Here is a 14994-nt window from a genome sequence, read left to right on the forward strand (position 1 = left end):
AGAGTACAGGAGAAAATACATTTCTGTTTCTCTTTTACCAGTATTTTCACCGCTTAGAGAGTCTGGCTTTCTTGAAGCGATCTATATTTCAGTTTTTGTGGGCATGTTTTTTGTGGTTTCCAATTTTGTATCACATGAGGGTCTGTCCGTGTTCTCTATATATGACTGAGGTGATGGTTTCTGCTAGCATATAGTGTTTCTGTAGGAATGTGTAACAGTCCAGCTTGTTCCAGTTTTCCAGTAGCAGGTATATTGGTGCTCTAGAGTCCAGTGTAATATTTATAGAACTGTCTTTTCATAAGTGGGTTAGGGTGTAGTTTTCTGTATAGGTTTTGAGTGTCTTTTTGTAGGGTTTTATGTTATTTCATAAAGTGTCTGGCCCTATTGCTTTTGATATGCTGGCTTCATATTCAGCATTTTAGTCTGGTGCATGTATGTGTTACTTGTTTTTTTTTTTTTTTTTAATAGCCATAATGAATATTTATGAGATGTATATATGCAAATGATATGCAAATGTTCAAAGCCACACCCTCCCCCCCAAATGCAACAAACTACGCCCATGGCACTTGTAAGTTAATAAGAGGAGTTTAAACTGTATGTGGAAATGAATAAGGAGACAATGAAGAGACTTGAGGAGAAGGCTAATATGAGTGCAGCGACATCGGCAGAATATAAGTAATGCAGAATTTTGAATGGATTGAAGGGGAAAGAAATGGCTTAGTGGGAGACCTCTGAGAAGCAAGTTGCAATAGTCTAAGCATAAGGTGATAAGTATGGATAAGGGTTTTGGGGTGCTCAGAAAGGGATGAATTTTAGTGATTAAAGAAACGACAGGTTTTAGCAGTCTGCTGAATATGTGCTCCCAGTCTGAGTGAATTGAAAGAGGATTCTAACTACCAATATGCCTTGGCAGGCATACTGTGAGAGACAGAAATTAATCCATTTGCGCTGAAGGAGGTAAGGGAACAGCACATGTAAAATGCTCACTGAGAGAAATGAGACAGACTGAATGAGTTCATATTTAAACATTAGAACCAGCAGCTGAGCAGGGATAATGGATTATTTTTATAAAGGCCGCACAGCATGCTCTACCACATGGCAGATGGACGCAGGCCTGACTGACTGCTCTGGACTACCTCAGCCCAGGTCTCCAGCATCTCTGCTGTCCCCAGCTCTCTCTGGGTGCACCTAGAGGGATAGACCCTACTTAGCTCTTTACTATGGGAAAATTAGGTTCTTACTGTGATAATTTTCTTTCCTTTAGTCATAGCAGATGCAGCCATTACAGATGGGTTGTGTCCATCAACCAGCAGAGGGAGATAGAGAGCACACTTTTTTCAGTGCCTCATACCAGCTTGCTCCACTGCCTCTCTTCAGTATTTGAAGCTTCCAAAGCAGTATAGCAAACCGCAATGGGAATAACATGAGCTTTCCTCACAGCGAACGATGGCCCTACAACAAAGGGCATTAACTCAGAATGGAGGGAATGAAACATCCTCCCGGAGGGCATAAACTCATCCTCCACTGAGACATAACTGGAGGGAATAAACTCATCCTCCAAAACATGAAACTGGAGGTAATTAAGTCATCCTCCTTTAATTGAACAAGAATCCTGAAGACTGTTTTCCGACTTTCTCCCAAGGACGGAATCTCCAGGAAACACGAACAGAACCTGAAATAGATTTACAGCAGATAGCATCAGACAGGGAGGGATCATGGCTGCATCTGCTATGACTAAAGGAAAGAAAATTATCACAGTAAGAACCTAATTTTCCCTTCCTTGTCATCAAGCAGATGCAGCCATTACAGATGGGATGTATCAAAGCAATCCCTAGATAGGGTGGGAACAAGCCACACCACGCGCCAGCACTTGCGCTCCAAAATGTGCGTCCCTCTTGGCAGCCACATCCAGCCTGTAACGTCGGGCAAAAGAGAGCTTAGAAGCCCATGTTGCTGCACTACAAATCTCTTGAAGAGAGAGTGCTCCAGTTTCAGCCCAAGAAGAGGAAATTCCTCTAGTGGAATGCACCTTAAAGGCATCAGGCGGAGGCCGGCCGGCCGGCAAGCAAATAAGCTGAAAAGATAGATTCTTTAAGCCAGCGGGCAATAGTGGCTTTAGCCGCTGGAGACCCTCTGCAAGGACCTGATAGCAAAACAAACAGATGATCAGAGGTCCTGAAAGAGTTAGTAACTCGCAGATACTGCAGCAGAGTCCTGCACACGTCCAACAGGTGCAATTGCCCAAAAGATTCTGGAAACTCCTCCTCGACAAAGGAGGGCAAGAAAATAGGTTGGTTTAGGTGAAACGCTGAAACCACCTTAGGCAAGAAGGTAGGCACGGTCCGAACCCTGACCCCGGACTCTGAAAATTGCAGAAAAGGGTCTCTACAGGACAGCACCTGGAGCTCTGACACCCGTCTCGCCGAAGTAATGGCCACTAAAAAGATGGCCTTCAGTGTCAAATCTTTCTCTGAAGCACGCCGAAGTGGTTCAAAGGGAGCACCCTGAAGGGCCTTCAGCACTAGCCCCAGGTTCCAAGCTGGACAAGGTGCACGCACGGGAGGACGGAGCCGAAGCACCCCTCTAAGAAACCGTGCCACATCCGGATGAGCAGCTAAAGACACGCCTTCAACCTTGCCACGCAGGGAGGCCAACGCTGCCACTTGCACCTGCAGGGAATTATAGGCCAAGCCTTTTTGTACACCATCCTGCAAAAAGTCCAGAATCGGCGAGACAAGAGCCCGCAGGGGTGTGATCTCTCTGGAATCACACCAGACTTCAAACTGGCGCCAAATCCTGGCATAAGCCACGGAAGTGGAACGCTTGCGGGCTTGCAGGAGAGTGGTAATTACTTTATTGGAATAGCCTCTGCCTCTCAATCGCCAGGCCATAAGACCAAATCGGCCGGCGTCCTCCATGGTCACCAGACCCTGTGACAACAGGTTGGGAAGCAGAGGTAACTGAAGGGGATCCTCTACGAGCATCTGTCGGAGGTCCGCATACCAAGGCCTCCTGGGCCAAGCCGGGGCGATGAGAACCACCTCCTGGATGCAGCCGAATCCGCAGGAGCACTCGCCCTATCAAGGGCCACGGAGGGAACACATTCAGGAGGCCAGGGTTGAGCCAAGGCATCCAACCCCCCCGCGCGAGGATCTCTCCGTCTGCTGAAGAAGCATGGGACTTTGGCATTGGTGCTTGTCGCCATTAGATCGATCATGGGCTTGCCCCACTTGGCACATAATTGAAGAAACCCTTCATCTGCAAGTTCCCACTCCGCTGGATCGATCTGATGCCTGCTTAGATAATCGGCTTGCACGTTGCTCTGACCTGCAATGTGAGCTGCCGACAGAAACTGTAGATGCAGCTCGGTCCAGTGGCAAATTTGTTCGGCCTGCGCGGCTAGAGCTCTGCACTGAGTGCCGCCTTGTCGATTTATGTAGGCCACTGCTGTTGTGTTGTCCGACATCACCCTGACAGCCAGTCCTTCCAGGGTCACTTGAAAGGCCAGAAGCTCCTGAAACACCGCTTTCAACTCTAGGCGGTTGATGGACCACTCCGACTCCTCGGGTGTCCATGTGTTTAGCTGAAGCTCTGACAATATCATAAAGGGCGTCAGCAAGAAAGGACAAGGCCGACTCCATCCGCGGAGCCACATCTGAAAAGGGCTCCGCTCCATCACCGGGCTGTTCCACTGCCTGTTGCAACCAAGCCAGGCAGGCTCTAGCAGCATAACAACTGCATGCAGATGCCCGAATAGTGAGACCTGCAATTTCAAATGACCGTTTAAGTGCTGATTCCAGTCTACGGTCTTGAATATCCTTCAGGGCAACACCTCCTTCAACAGGAAGGGTAGTTCTCTTTGTCACAGCTGTGACTAGGGCATCCACTTTAGGCATAGCAAAGCGAGCCATATGCTCCTCACTCAGAGGGTATAATTGCCCCATAGCCCTGGAAACTTTCAAAGGTCCCTCGGGGTCAGCCCATTGAGCCGAAATAAGCTCTTGGATGGAGTCATGCAAAGGAAAGGCTCGAGCAGGCTTTTTGGTACTAGCCATCCTAGGATTCACAGAGGAGGCTGTGCCACTGGCAGGGTCCTCAATAGAGAGAGCCTGCAGGGCATCAGAAATAAGCGCTGGCAGCTCATCAAGGTGGAAAATCCTCACCGCGGAGGGATCGTCCAGATCCTGAGTCACTTCTGCACCAGACTCTGGCTCCTCAGACCATGAAGGCCTGCCAGAGTCCTCCGAATCCTCGCAGCCCGACCATGGGGGGGGAAATGGAGGTGCAACACTCTCTGAAGGGGAATGAGCCCTTCTGCGCTTCATATTCTGCCAATTATCAGGGAATAACGCCTCAGAGGGCATACCCAGGCTAGAATCCACCGGGGGGGGGGCATTAGAAGAGGCCCATGCCGGGCTTTGTGGGAGAGCTCTTTTAAGCATGTATGCTTTATGCATTAATAAGACAAAATCAGGGGAGAAAAACTCACCCTGGGCACCCGGATCTCTGCCGGGGCTAGTAGCTCCCATATCAGCCTCACTCCACGGCCTCCCCCCGGGCTCAGGACTCTCCGTCTCAGCGGAGGTAACGCCATGTGGTAAATTCAAAATGGCGCCCGCTGCCAGCTCAGAGCACGAAGAATCGTCGCTCGCCATGCTCGGGCCAGCTCTAACGTCTGTACAGCACGATTTACAGAGCCCCGCTGCTGATCTGCGCTTGCCACACTTGGAACAGCGCTTTAATGTCTCTGCAGCCATCGCCGAAAACGGCGGTAAAATTCAAAATCGCCCCGATCGCGGGCCCACCCCGGAGTCAGAAAACACTCTTACCTCACTGGACCGAGTATCACAGCTCCGGTCCCACAGAAAAAGGCAAGGAAAAACCTCTGTTCCTTTTTTTTTTTTTAACGCTGTGAGGAAAGCAGATGTAAATAGAACTCCGGAGGCTCAGGTGAGTGGGAAAGGCAGGGAAAGGGCGAACCTATGTGCCTGCATCCACTGTTGGTGGGGAAGGACAGGGAAAGCTAAGCAATGTGTCCACATCCATGGAGGTATGGGTAAGGCAGGGAAAGGGCGAACCTAGGTGCCTTTAAAGTGAAGCTGCTATAGCCTCCAACACCCCTGCTAACAACTGGCAAAAGCACAGGAGCAACCTCCAGGCAGATTTTAGATGGAGCTCGGAGAAGCTGCAGCCACTCTGCTAGGGGAGATAGAGAATACTGAAGAGAGGCAGTGGAGCAAGCTGGTATGAGGCACTGAAAAAAGTGTGCTCTCTATCTCCCTCTGCTGGTTGATGGACACAACCCATCTGTAATGGCTGCATCTGCTTGATGACAAGGAAAGCATTAGCCCATGACAAAGGGCATAAAGCTAGTCAGGCCAACTGATTTCTTTTTTATTTTTTGGAGTGTATGTGCTGCCGAAGAAGGCACTTTTGGAAAGCCTGGGTGCTGCAGAGGGAGAAAAAAGAAGGGGTTCACACCTTCCACAAATCCAACAAGGAAAACAAATGCAGAGTGGAAGAAAATCCAATCCAAGAAACCAGTCAGAACTCACGTGAGTTCTGACTGGTTTCTTGAATTGGATTTTCTTCCACTCTGCTTATTTTTTCCTTGCTGCAGAGGGAGCCCATGGGAGTGAGAGTACACCCAACAGGGTAAACAGGCAAGAGGGGTGGGGGTGGGGACCCGCACCCTTCAGGCAAGGTCCCGCAGGACCTCACAGAGTGGCACTAAGAAGTGCAACTGGGGGTTCAGACCCAAGCTCCAAGCTCAACCAGGTACAGTCCTGAGACTGTGACTTGGGAGCGGCCACAGCTAGCAGAGCAGGGACCTAGGACAGGGACAGGACACCATCTGCTGAAGGTAGAGAAAAATACTGGATTGCTCTAGGGAGCACCTTTGCTGATGCTGGTGATGTCACTGGCAAAATTCAATTTTCTCTACCTCCACCTTCTGGTAGGAAGGGATAGCACTCATTGGTTCAGAACAGTGGAGCTGACACTAAGAATCAGATGATTATTTATGAGTCTGGAAACTATTTAAGACATGGTATTTTACTTTAGTATTTTAATTTTCATTATGATCATTTTTTGTATCATTGTGTTTTATTGGTTTTGTTGATTGTTGGAGGGTTTTTGGTATCCTTTGCAAACTGTCTTAAGCTGCATTAGAAAAATGGTAAATAAATATAATGGATAAATAATAGTCTATTAGTGCTCCATAACAAAGATGATTAATGCTTTGGCTATCTGAGACCAAACTTCTTCAGTGGATTTGATTTGGGAGAGTAAGGGTCAAAGCACATGCAGCCACGGTCTTTGGGGCTAACTTGGTATGGAAAGGTTTAATATGTGCTTATACATAAATGTTCCAAATAAAAAAAGAAATTTCACTAATACCATGATTTATTTCCAAACAGCTGTTCATTCTGAAATATTTTCTACCAAACTTGATAATGACATAGTAATATAATAAATGATGGGATATAATAGACCACAGTGGTCCATCCAGTATGTCCAACAGCAACATTCATTATCAATTCATTTTTTGAACCAACAATGAAATAATACAACATTTTACTCACTAAGTTCCACTTTACAATATCTTCCCCTTCTCCACTGAGATATACTGCACCTGTACTTATAGCATATGATCTGAATGCGGTATAAAATACTCGCTTCTTGATCTGTCCCTGCCATTTTTAGGGCTCAGGCAGTAAATGTCTACCTGGCACTGGCTCTACTTCCCAATTACTAGAGTTACTGTCGAAACCCACTCCAGCCCATCCTGATCTGTCTTGTCATATCCAGGAAAACAGACCATAGAAATCCATCCAACATTTGCATCAGTCCCACAGTAGTGGAGTGGCCATCTAAGCACCACTCCTGACCATCATAAATTAACTTATAGTTGTTGATGTTTTGTTTTATCTCTGTCACTGCCTCCCTTCCTCTTGTTTCTGTATAGGGTTTAATGATCTCCTTCCTGACCCCCTTCCCTATAATTTGAACATTTGCAACCTAGTCTCCTTGTGTGGTTCTCCTTTCTCTTCTTTCAATTATCTATCCTTTTAATTTTGTAAACCACTTAAGACTTTAATTGTCAATTTATGTTACATGAAATAAAGTTGAACCTTGAACCTTGTTTTGATTATTATCTTCTTTCTATTTAGGCATCATTTGTGTCTATCCCACACATTTTTGAATTCCATCACTGTTTTTGTCTCCACCGCCTCCAGACATCCACCACCTTTTCTGTGAAAAAGCATTTCTTGAAGTTATGCTTAAGTCTACCACCTCACAATCTCAATTTATGCCCTCTAGTGTTATTGTTTCTCTGTCTCTGGAAAAGATTTGTTTGTAGATTAATACTGTTCAAGAATTTAAACATCTGTATTGCATCTTCTCTATACCTTCTTTTCTCTAAGGTATACATATTCAAGTCTTCAAAAGTCTCTTCTCATATGTCATTTCTTTAACTCTCTCAAGTTATGCTAATGGTACCTGTTTTAGCTCCATATGTGATATCGCTTTGATTAGACATAGCTGACGTGGGGCGGCTCAGTGATGCAGTTCTTTTGTCCTGAACTTTATTTTGAATACCTTCAGATGTTATAAAGACAAAAAAATATTAAATTATTATAATATGCACTTCTAGTAAGACTCAATAAAGAATAACAGTGAACAACTCTGTACTCACAGATAAATAGATTAAGATAATCATTTACTAAACTTGTCTGTCACAACTTCAAAATCAGAGAGTGATCCTATTTATAATACTGTGTTATATCACATAGCAAAATGTAAATGGATAACAGTCTCACAAAAAAAAAACGAATAAAAGCCTGAAACTAAGCAAATACAAATGAGCAAGGGCAGAAAAGGGTTTAAAATCAGTTCACATCACTAAAACCTGCTCATGCCACACCAGAACTCTTTACTTGTCATCCCCCATATATTTTCCTATTCCAGTAAGAAATCCTGCCTCACATTTCCAAGACCTCTACCATGTTTTGAAACTTATGGTTTCCATGTTTGAAACCTGTGCACTGGCAATCCCTGCAATAAAAAGCATTTTGTGCTGGGAGAGTTGAAAGAAATGTTGGGATCAACAACCTATAGTAGAGTGAGAAGCTGAAACACCAAGAAAGGAGAGAATGGATCTTGAAAGACTGCAGATGGAGGGAAGAAGGCTAAGAGATACAACTAAATGGGGTATGAGAAGGGGGTGGGGGAAAACACAAGGGGTTGAGTGATCAGAGAGGAAAACGAGTGGAAGGTCACTGATCAGAAAGAGGAGGATGAATGAGTACTAATTTGGAGCCAAATCAATAACCTGGAACCTTTAATTATAGTAAAATTACTTCCTTTTCTATTGAAGTCACAATTCAAGATGGTCCTAATCTGGTACTTTTCTTAATATAAAAAAAGTCACCACTGAGGAAAGTCAAGACATATATAGCTCTTCCTCCCCATGTCATCCACTAGCAGGAACAATACACTCTCCTTGCAGCAGTGAAACAGCGTTTTGTTTAGTAATGTCCAAGCTACATCCTCAGCTCTGCCCCAACATACTACTACTGACTGTAATGTCATTATTTTTTCCATTCATTCTTCATATACATTCTATATAATCTTATTAATACATAATGCTAACCACAAAGTAAAGATACTTACCTGTAGCAGGTATTCTCTGAGGAAAGAAGGCTAATAATCCTTATTTATACAACATTTTTATTAATGACACTTCAATAAAATACACTCTATTGTCCATTTATCTACAGCCTCACAGATATAAATGTTCACAGAGAAAGTTTTTGTTAACCTATTACAGAGTGCCAACCACTTTTCACATTTTATCCCCATCCCCCTCTTTGATATGAGGGATGCCCCCATGTCACTTACACATTGCTTTAGTATTGACTGTACATGGAATTCTCATTCGTATTATGGATCTTAACCTCAGGTAAATATTTGAAATTTCGTGCAGTCAATACAAGAAGCTCCATACAATCATCAATTGTGTGGCTACTATCCTCATCTGCTCGCTGTTACGTGGACAGTATGTAAACCATATTCCCTAATAACTATTAAACTGTGTCCTATATAGTCTTTAGACCTTTATATAGTAAAACTATTGCGAACTTATGACTAAGCAAACAGGTATTCTAACAGCCAGTTTTTCAACAGTCTGTGCACTGTATTGTATCTACCTGTATTCCAGCAGATTACACGCAATTTATGAGTATACATCAACCTTTGGTCTTATTAAGTGTGACAAACAAAGATTGTCGGCCGTATTGAACATGGTACACAACTCGCATCTTAGTGTTTTCACCTTCCAATTAAACCAACGCTCAAAGGAACTTTTTATAACAAATTAGCAAGTGAACACTCCTTATAATGCTCCTTCCCTCCCCCTTCCTATCCTTTTGCTAATAATCCTTATAAGTGGGTCAGCGATCCTCGCTAGCCCGAGATCCAGCATTTGAAAAAGCAAAAAGTTTACTAGATCCTTCTCAGCAAGCTGCGTGTCCGAAAGCGCATGCGCCGAGTGCCTTCTCACCCACCTGCCAAGCGGCCGCGCTCCTCAGTTTTCTTTTTTCCAACATTTTTTTATTAGTTTCAATAGTCAGCTTTACAACCACAAATTATATTGTTCACAATAACACCAACTTGTTCATACTTATCAGTAAATATGCGTACAGAAATCTTCCTGTGTTGAGTTCAACAGTATCCCCCCATCCTCCCCTCTCTTACTCATCCCTCCCCCTCCCTCCCAACTCTCTCTATCTACTTCTAATTCAATCTATTCCCCCAACCCCCTGATTCACTTATGTGGGGTATCTGAGATATTACACAAGGAAGTCCACTGCTCATACCGTTCCCATGTTTTCTAGTGAACAGTCAACTGTCCCCATCGCAGTGCAGTGAGTTTTGACATCAGGCAAATATGGTCCAATTTGTTTAAGATTGCCCGCCAGTCTGGGAGAGTGGGCTGCTTCCATTTCACTGCCAGAACCAGTTTGCTCTCCTCAGTTAAGTAAAGAGTAAAAAAAAAGAGAGACAGGAGACAACTCCAGGAGGAGGTGGGCAGGATTGTGAGGATTATCAGCCTGATGTCCTGCTACAGGTAAGGATCTTTGCTTTCTCCAAGGACAATCAGGCTGAATAATCCTCAGAAGTGGGGTATCCCTAGCATCCAGGCTCACTCAAAACAACATACGTTGGTCAATTGGGCCTCGCAACAGCGAAGATGTAACGTAGATTAACCTGGAACTATATACAAACTAACTGACAGTGCAGCCTGGAACAGAATAAAATGGGCCTATGGGGGTGGAGTTGGATTCTAAACCCAAAACAGATTCTGCAGCACCGACTGCCCAAACCGACTATCACGTCGGATATCCTGCTCAAGGCAGTAGTGAGATGTGAATGTGCGTACTGAAGACCACGTTGCAGCCTTGCAAATCTCTTCAATGGAGGCTGACTTTAAGTGAGCCACCGACGCTCTGACATTATGACATTAAGTGAGCCATGGCTCTGACATTATGAGCTGTGATGTGGCCCTCCAGAGTCAGCCCAGCTTGGGCATAAGCGAAGGAAATGCAATATGCTAGCCAATTGAAAATGGTGTGTTTACCGATGGCGACTCCCCTCCCGTTGGGATCAAAAAACAAACAACTGGGCGGACTGTCTGAAGGGCTTCGTCCACTCCATGTAAAGGGTCAATGCTCTCTTGCAGTCCAAGGTGTGCACGCTGCTTTCGCCAGGGTGGGCATGCGGACGGGGAAAAAATGTTGGCAAGACAATTGACTGGTTCAGATGGAACTCCGACACCACCTTTGGCAGGAACTTAGGGTGCGTGTGGAGGACTACTCTGTTGTGATGAAATTTAGTAAAAGGTGCATCCACTACTAAGGCTTAAAGTTCACTGACCCAATGAGCTGAAGTAACAGCCACCAAGAAAACGACCTTCAAGGTCAAGTACTTCAGATGGCAGGAATTCAGTGGCTCAAAAGGAGCTTTTATCAGCTGGGTGAGAACGACGTTGAGATCCCATGACACTGGAGGAGGCTTGACCAGGGGCTTTGACAAGAGCAAACCTCTCATGAAGCGAACAACTAAAGGCTGTCCAGAGATAGGCTTACCTTCTACATGTTGATGATAAGCACTAATTGCACTGAGGTGAACCATGACGGAGTTGGTCTTGAGACCAGACTCTGATAAGTGTAGAAGATAGTCAAGCAGGGTCGGTGTGGGACAAGAAAGGGAATCTATGGCCTTACTGTCACACCAGATGGCAAACCTTCTCCATTTAAAAGAATACCACCTCTTCATGGAATCTTTCCTGGAAGACAGCAAGAGCCGGGAGACACCCTCTGAAAGACCTAAGGAAGCGAATTCTAGGTTCTCAACATCCAGGCCTTGAGAGCCAGAGACTGGAGGTTGGGATGTAGAAGAGACCCCTCGTTCTGAGTGATGAGGGTCGAAAAAACACTCCAATTCCATGGTTCCTCGGAGGACAACTCCAGAAGAAGAGGGAACCAAATCTGACACAGCCAGTACGTCGCAATCAGGATCATGGTTCCACAGTCTTGCTTGAGTTTCAACAAAATCTTCTCCATCAGAGATATGGGAGGATATGCATACAGAAGGCCTGTTCCCCAATGTAGGAGAAAGGCATCTGGCACTAGTCTGGAACAGAACTGAGGGACCTTGTGATTGAGTTGAGTGGCAAAAAGATCCACCGAGGGGGTGCCCCACGCCCGGAAGATCTTGCGGGCTACGGTCATATTCAATGACCACTTGTGAGGATGCATTACCCTGCTCAACCTGTCAGTCAGACTGTTATTTATGCCTGCCAGATAAGTGGCTTAGAAAAACATGTCGCGATGGCGCGCCCAAAGCCACATCTGGATGGCTTCCTGACACAGACGGCGAGATCCACTGCCCCCCCTGCTTTTTGGTGTAGTACATCGCAACCTGATTTTCTGTTTGAATTCAGATAATTTGGTTGGACAACTGATCTCTGAAAGCCTTTAGAGCGTTCCAGATCGCTCAGAGCTCCAGGAGGTTAATCTGAAGAACTGTTTCCTGGGGGGACCAGGCTCCCTGAGTGTGAAGCCCATCTACATGAGCCCCCCCCCCCCCCCCCACCACAGGAGAGATGCATCCGTCATCAGCACTTTTTGAGGCTGAGGAATTTGGAATAAACATCCCATGGTCAAATTGAATCAAATTGTCCAAAATTGAAGAGAATGTGCAAGGTTGGTGGACAAACAGCTGACATCTTCTAGATTCCCTGTGGCCTGATACCACAGAGAAGCTAGGGTCCATTGTGCAAATCTCATGTGCAGATGTGCCATAGGTGTAACATGAACTGTGGAGGCCACGTGTCCCAAGAGTCTCAACATCTGCCGAGCTGTGATTTGCTGTGATGCTCAAACCTTGGACACTAGGGACAGAAGGTTGTCTGCCTGTGCCTCGGGAAGATAGACTCGAACCGTTCTCATACCACAGAGAAGCTAGGGTCCATTGTGCAAATCTCATGTGCAGATGTGCCATAGGTGTAACATGAACTGTGGAGGCCACGTGTCCCAAGAGTCTCAACATCTGCCGAGCTGTGATTTGCTGTGATGCTCAAACCTTGGACACTAGGGACAGAAGGTTGTCTGCCTGTGCCTCGGGAAGATAGACTCGAACCGTTCTCTTGTCGAGCAATGCTCCAATGAACTCCAATTTCTGAACCGGAGTGAGATGGGACTTGGGGTAATTTATCACAAACCCTAGTAGTTCCAGCACCTGAATTGTCTTCCGCATGGACTCCCAAGCATCTTCCTCTGAGGTGCTCTTCACCAACCAATCGTCGAGATAAGGGAACATATGCACTCCCAACCTGTGTAGTGATGCTGCAACTACCACCAGGCATTTTGTGAACACTCTGGGAGATGACGCTAGGCCAAAGGGCAGCACACGGTACTGGAAGTGCTGCATTCCCAGCCGAAATCGAAGATACTTCCTGTGAGCTGGAAGTATTGGGATGTGCGTATATGCATCCTTCAAGTCCACAAAGCATAGCCAATCATTTTCCTGAATCATGGGAAGAAGGGTGTCCAGGGAAACCATCCTGAACTTTTCGCAGACCAGGAATTTGTTCAGGGCCCTTAGGTCTAGGATGGGACGTATCCCCCCTAGGCTAAAGTGGCTAGGGCTCTTCAGCTTGGAGATGGCTGAGGGGAGATATAAGTACGTAAGTATTGCCATATTGGGAAAGACCAAAGGTCCATCAAGCTCAGCATCCTGTTTCCAACAGTGGCCAATCCAGATCACAAATGCCTGGCAAGATCCCAAAAAAGCACAAAACATTTTATACTGCTTATCCCAGAAACAGTGGATTTTCCCTAAGTCCATTTAATAACGGTCTATGGACTTTTCCTTTAGGAAGCCGTCCAAACCTTTTTAAAACTCCGCTAAGCTAACCACCTTTACCACATTCTCTGGCAACGAATTCCAGAGTTTAATTACATGTTGAGTGAAGAAACATTTTCTCCGATTCGTTTTAAATTTACTAAATTGTAGCTTCATCACATGCCCCCTAGTCGTAGTATTTTTGGAAAGCGTGAACAGATGCTTCACATCTACCCGTTCAACTCCACTCATTATTTTATAGACCTCTATCATATCTCCCCTCAGCTGCCTTTTCTCCAAGCTGAAGAGCCCTAGCTGCATTAGCCTTTCCTCATAGGGAAGTTGTCCCATCCCCTTTATCATTTTCGTCGCCCTTCTCTGCACCTTTTCTAACATAGTAACATAGTAGATGACGGCAGAAAAAGCCCTGCACGGTCCATCCAGTCTGCCCAACACGATAAACTCATATGTGCTACTTTTTGTGTATACCCTACTTTGATTTGTACCTGTCTTCTTCAGGGCACAGACTGTATAAGTCTGCCCAGCACTATCCCCGCCTCCCAACCACCAGTCCCGCCTCCCGCCACCGGCTCTGGCACAGACCGTATAAGTCTGCCCAGCACTATCCCCGCCTCCCAACCACCAGTCCCGCCTCCCACCACCGGCTCTGGAATAGACCGTATAAGTCTGCCCAGCACTATCCCCACCTCCCCCCACCGGTTCTGCCACCCAAACTCGGCTAAGCTCCTGAGGATCCATTCTATTTGCTTTCTTAGCCGCAGCAGCACACTGAGCAGAAGGTTTCAACGTATCATCAACGACGACACCTAGATCCCTTTCTTGGTCCGTGACTCCTAACGTAGAACCTTGCATGACGTAGCTATAATTCGGGTTCCTCTTTCCCACATGCATCACTTTGCACTTGCTCACATTAAACGTCATCTGCCATTTAGATGCCCAGTCTCCCAGTCTCGTAAGGTCCTCTTGTAATTTTTCACAATCCTGTTGCGATTTAACGACTTTGAATAACTTTGTGTCATCAGCAAATTTAATTACCTCACTAGTTACTCCCATCTCTAGGTCATTTATAAATATGTTAAAAAGCAGCTGTCCCAGCACAGACCGCTGGGGAACTCCACTAACTACCCTTCTCCATTGAGAATACTGACCATTTAACCCTACTCTCTGTTTTCTATCTTTTAACCAGTTTTTAATCCACAATAGAACACTACCTCCTATCCCATGACTCTCCAATTTCCTCTGGAATCTTTCATGAGGTACTTTGTCAAACGCCTTCTGAAAATCCAGATACACAATATCAACCGGCTCACCTTTATCCACGTTTGTTCACCCCTTCAAAGAAATGTAGTAGATTGGTGAGTTAAGATTTCCCTTCACTAAATCCATGTTGACTTTGTCTCATTAATCTATGCTTTTGAATATGCTCTGTAATTTTGTTCTTAATAATAGTCTCTACCATTTTGCCCGGAACCGATGTCAGACTCACCGGTCTATAATTTCCCGGATCTCCTCTGGAACCTTTTTTAAAAATCGGCATTACATTGGCCACCCTCCAGTCTTCCG

At 45.5% G+C, this 14994-nt stretch overlaps 1 protein-coding gene across 5 annotated transcripts in view; it reads right to left on the reverse strand.

Moving 5' to 3' along the window:
• The window catches only part of MAP7 (microtubule associated protein 7), a 317468-nt gene that overhangs the window by 198913 nt on the left and 103561 nt on the right, over positions 1–14994 (reverse strand). For all 5 annotated transcript variants that reach the window (XM_030198511.1, XM_030198510.1, XM_030198509.1 and 2 more), the window contains exon 2: positions 7504–7602. In XM_030198511.1, the coding sequence (XP_030054371.1) occupies positions 7504–7602 (99 nt within the window). The remainder of the gene's footprint in view (positions 1–7503; positions 7603–14994) is intronic.

The sequence above is a fragment of the Microcaecilia unicolor genome, chromosome 3, assembly GCF_901765095.1.
Source record: "Microcaecilia unicolor chromosome 3, aMicUni1.1, whole genome shotgun sequence".
In the NCBI taxonomy this organism is placed as follows: Eukaryota; Metazoa; Chordata; class Amphibia; order Gymnophiona; family Siphonopidae; genus Microcaecilia; species Microcaecilia unicolor.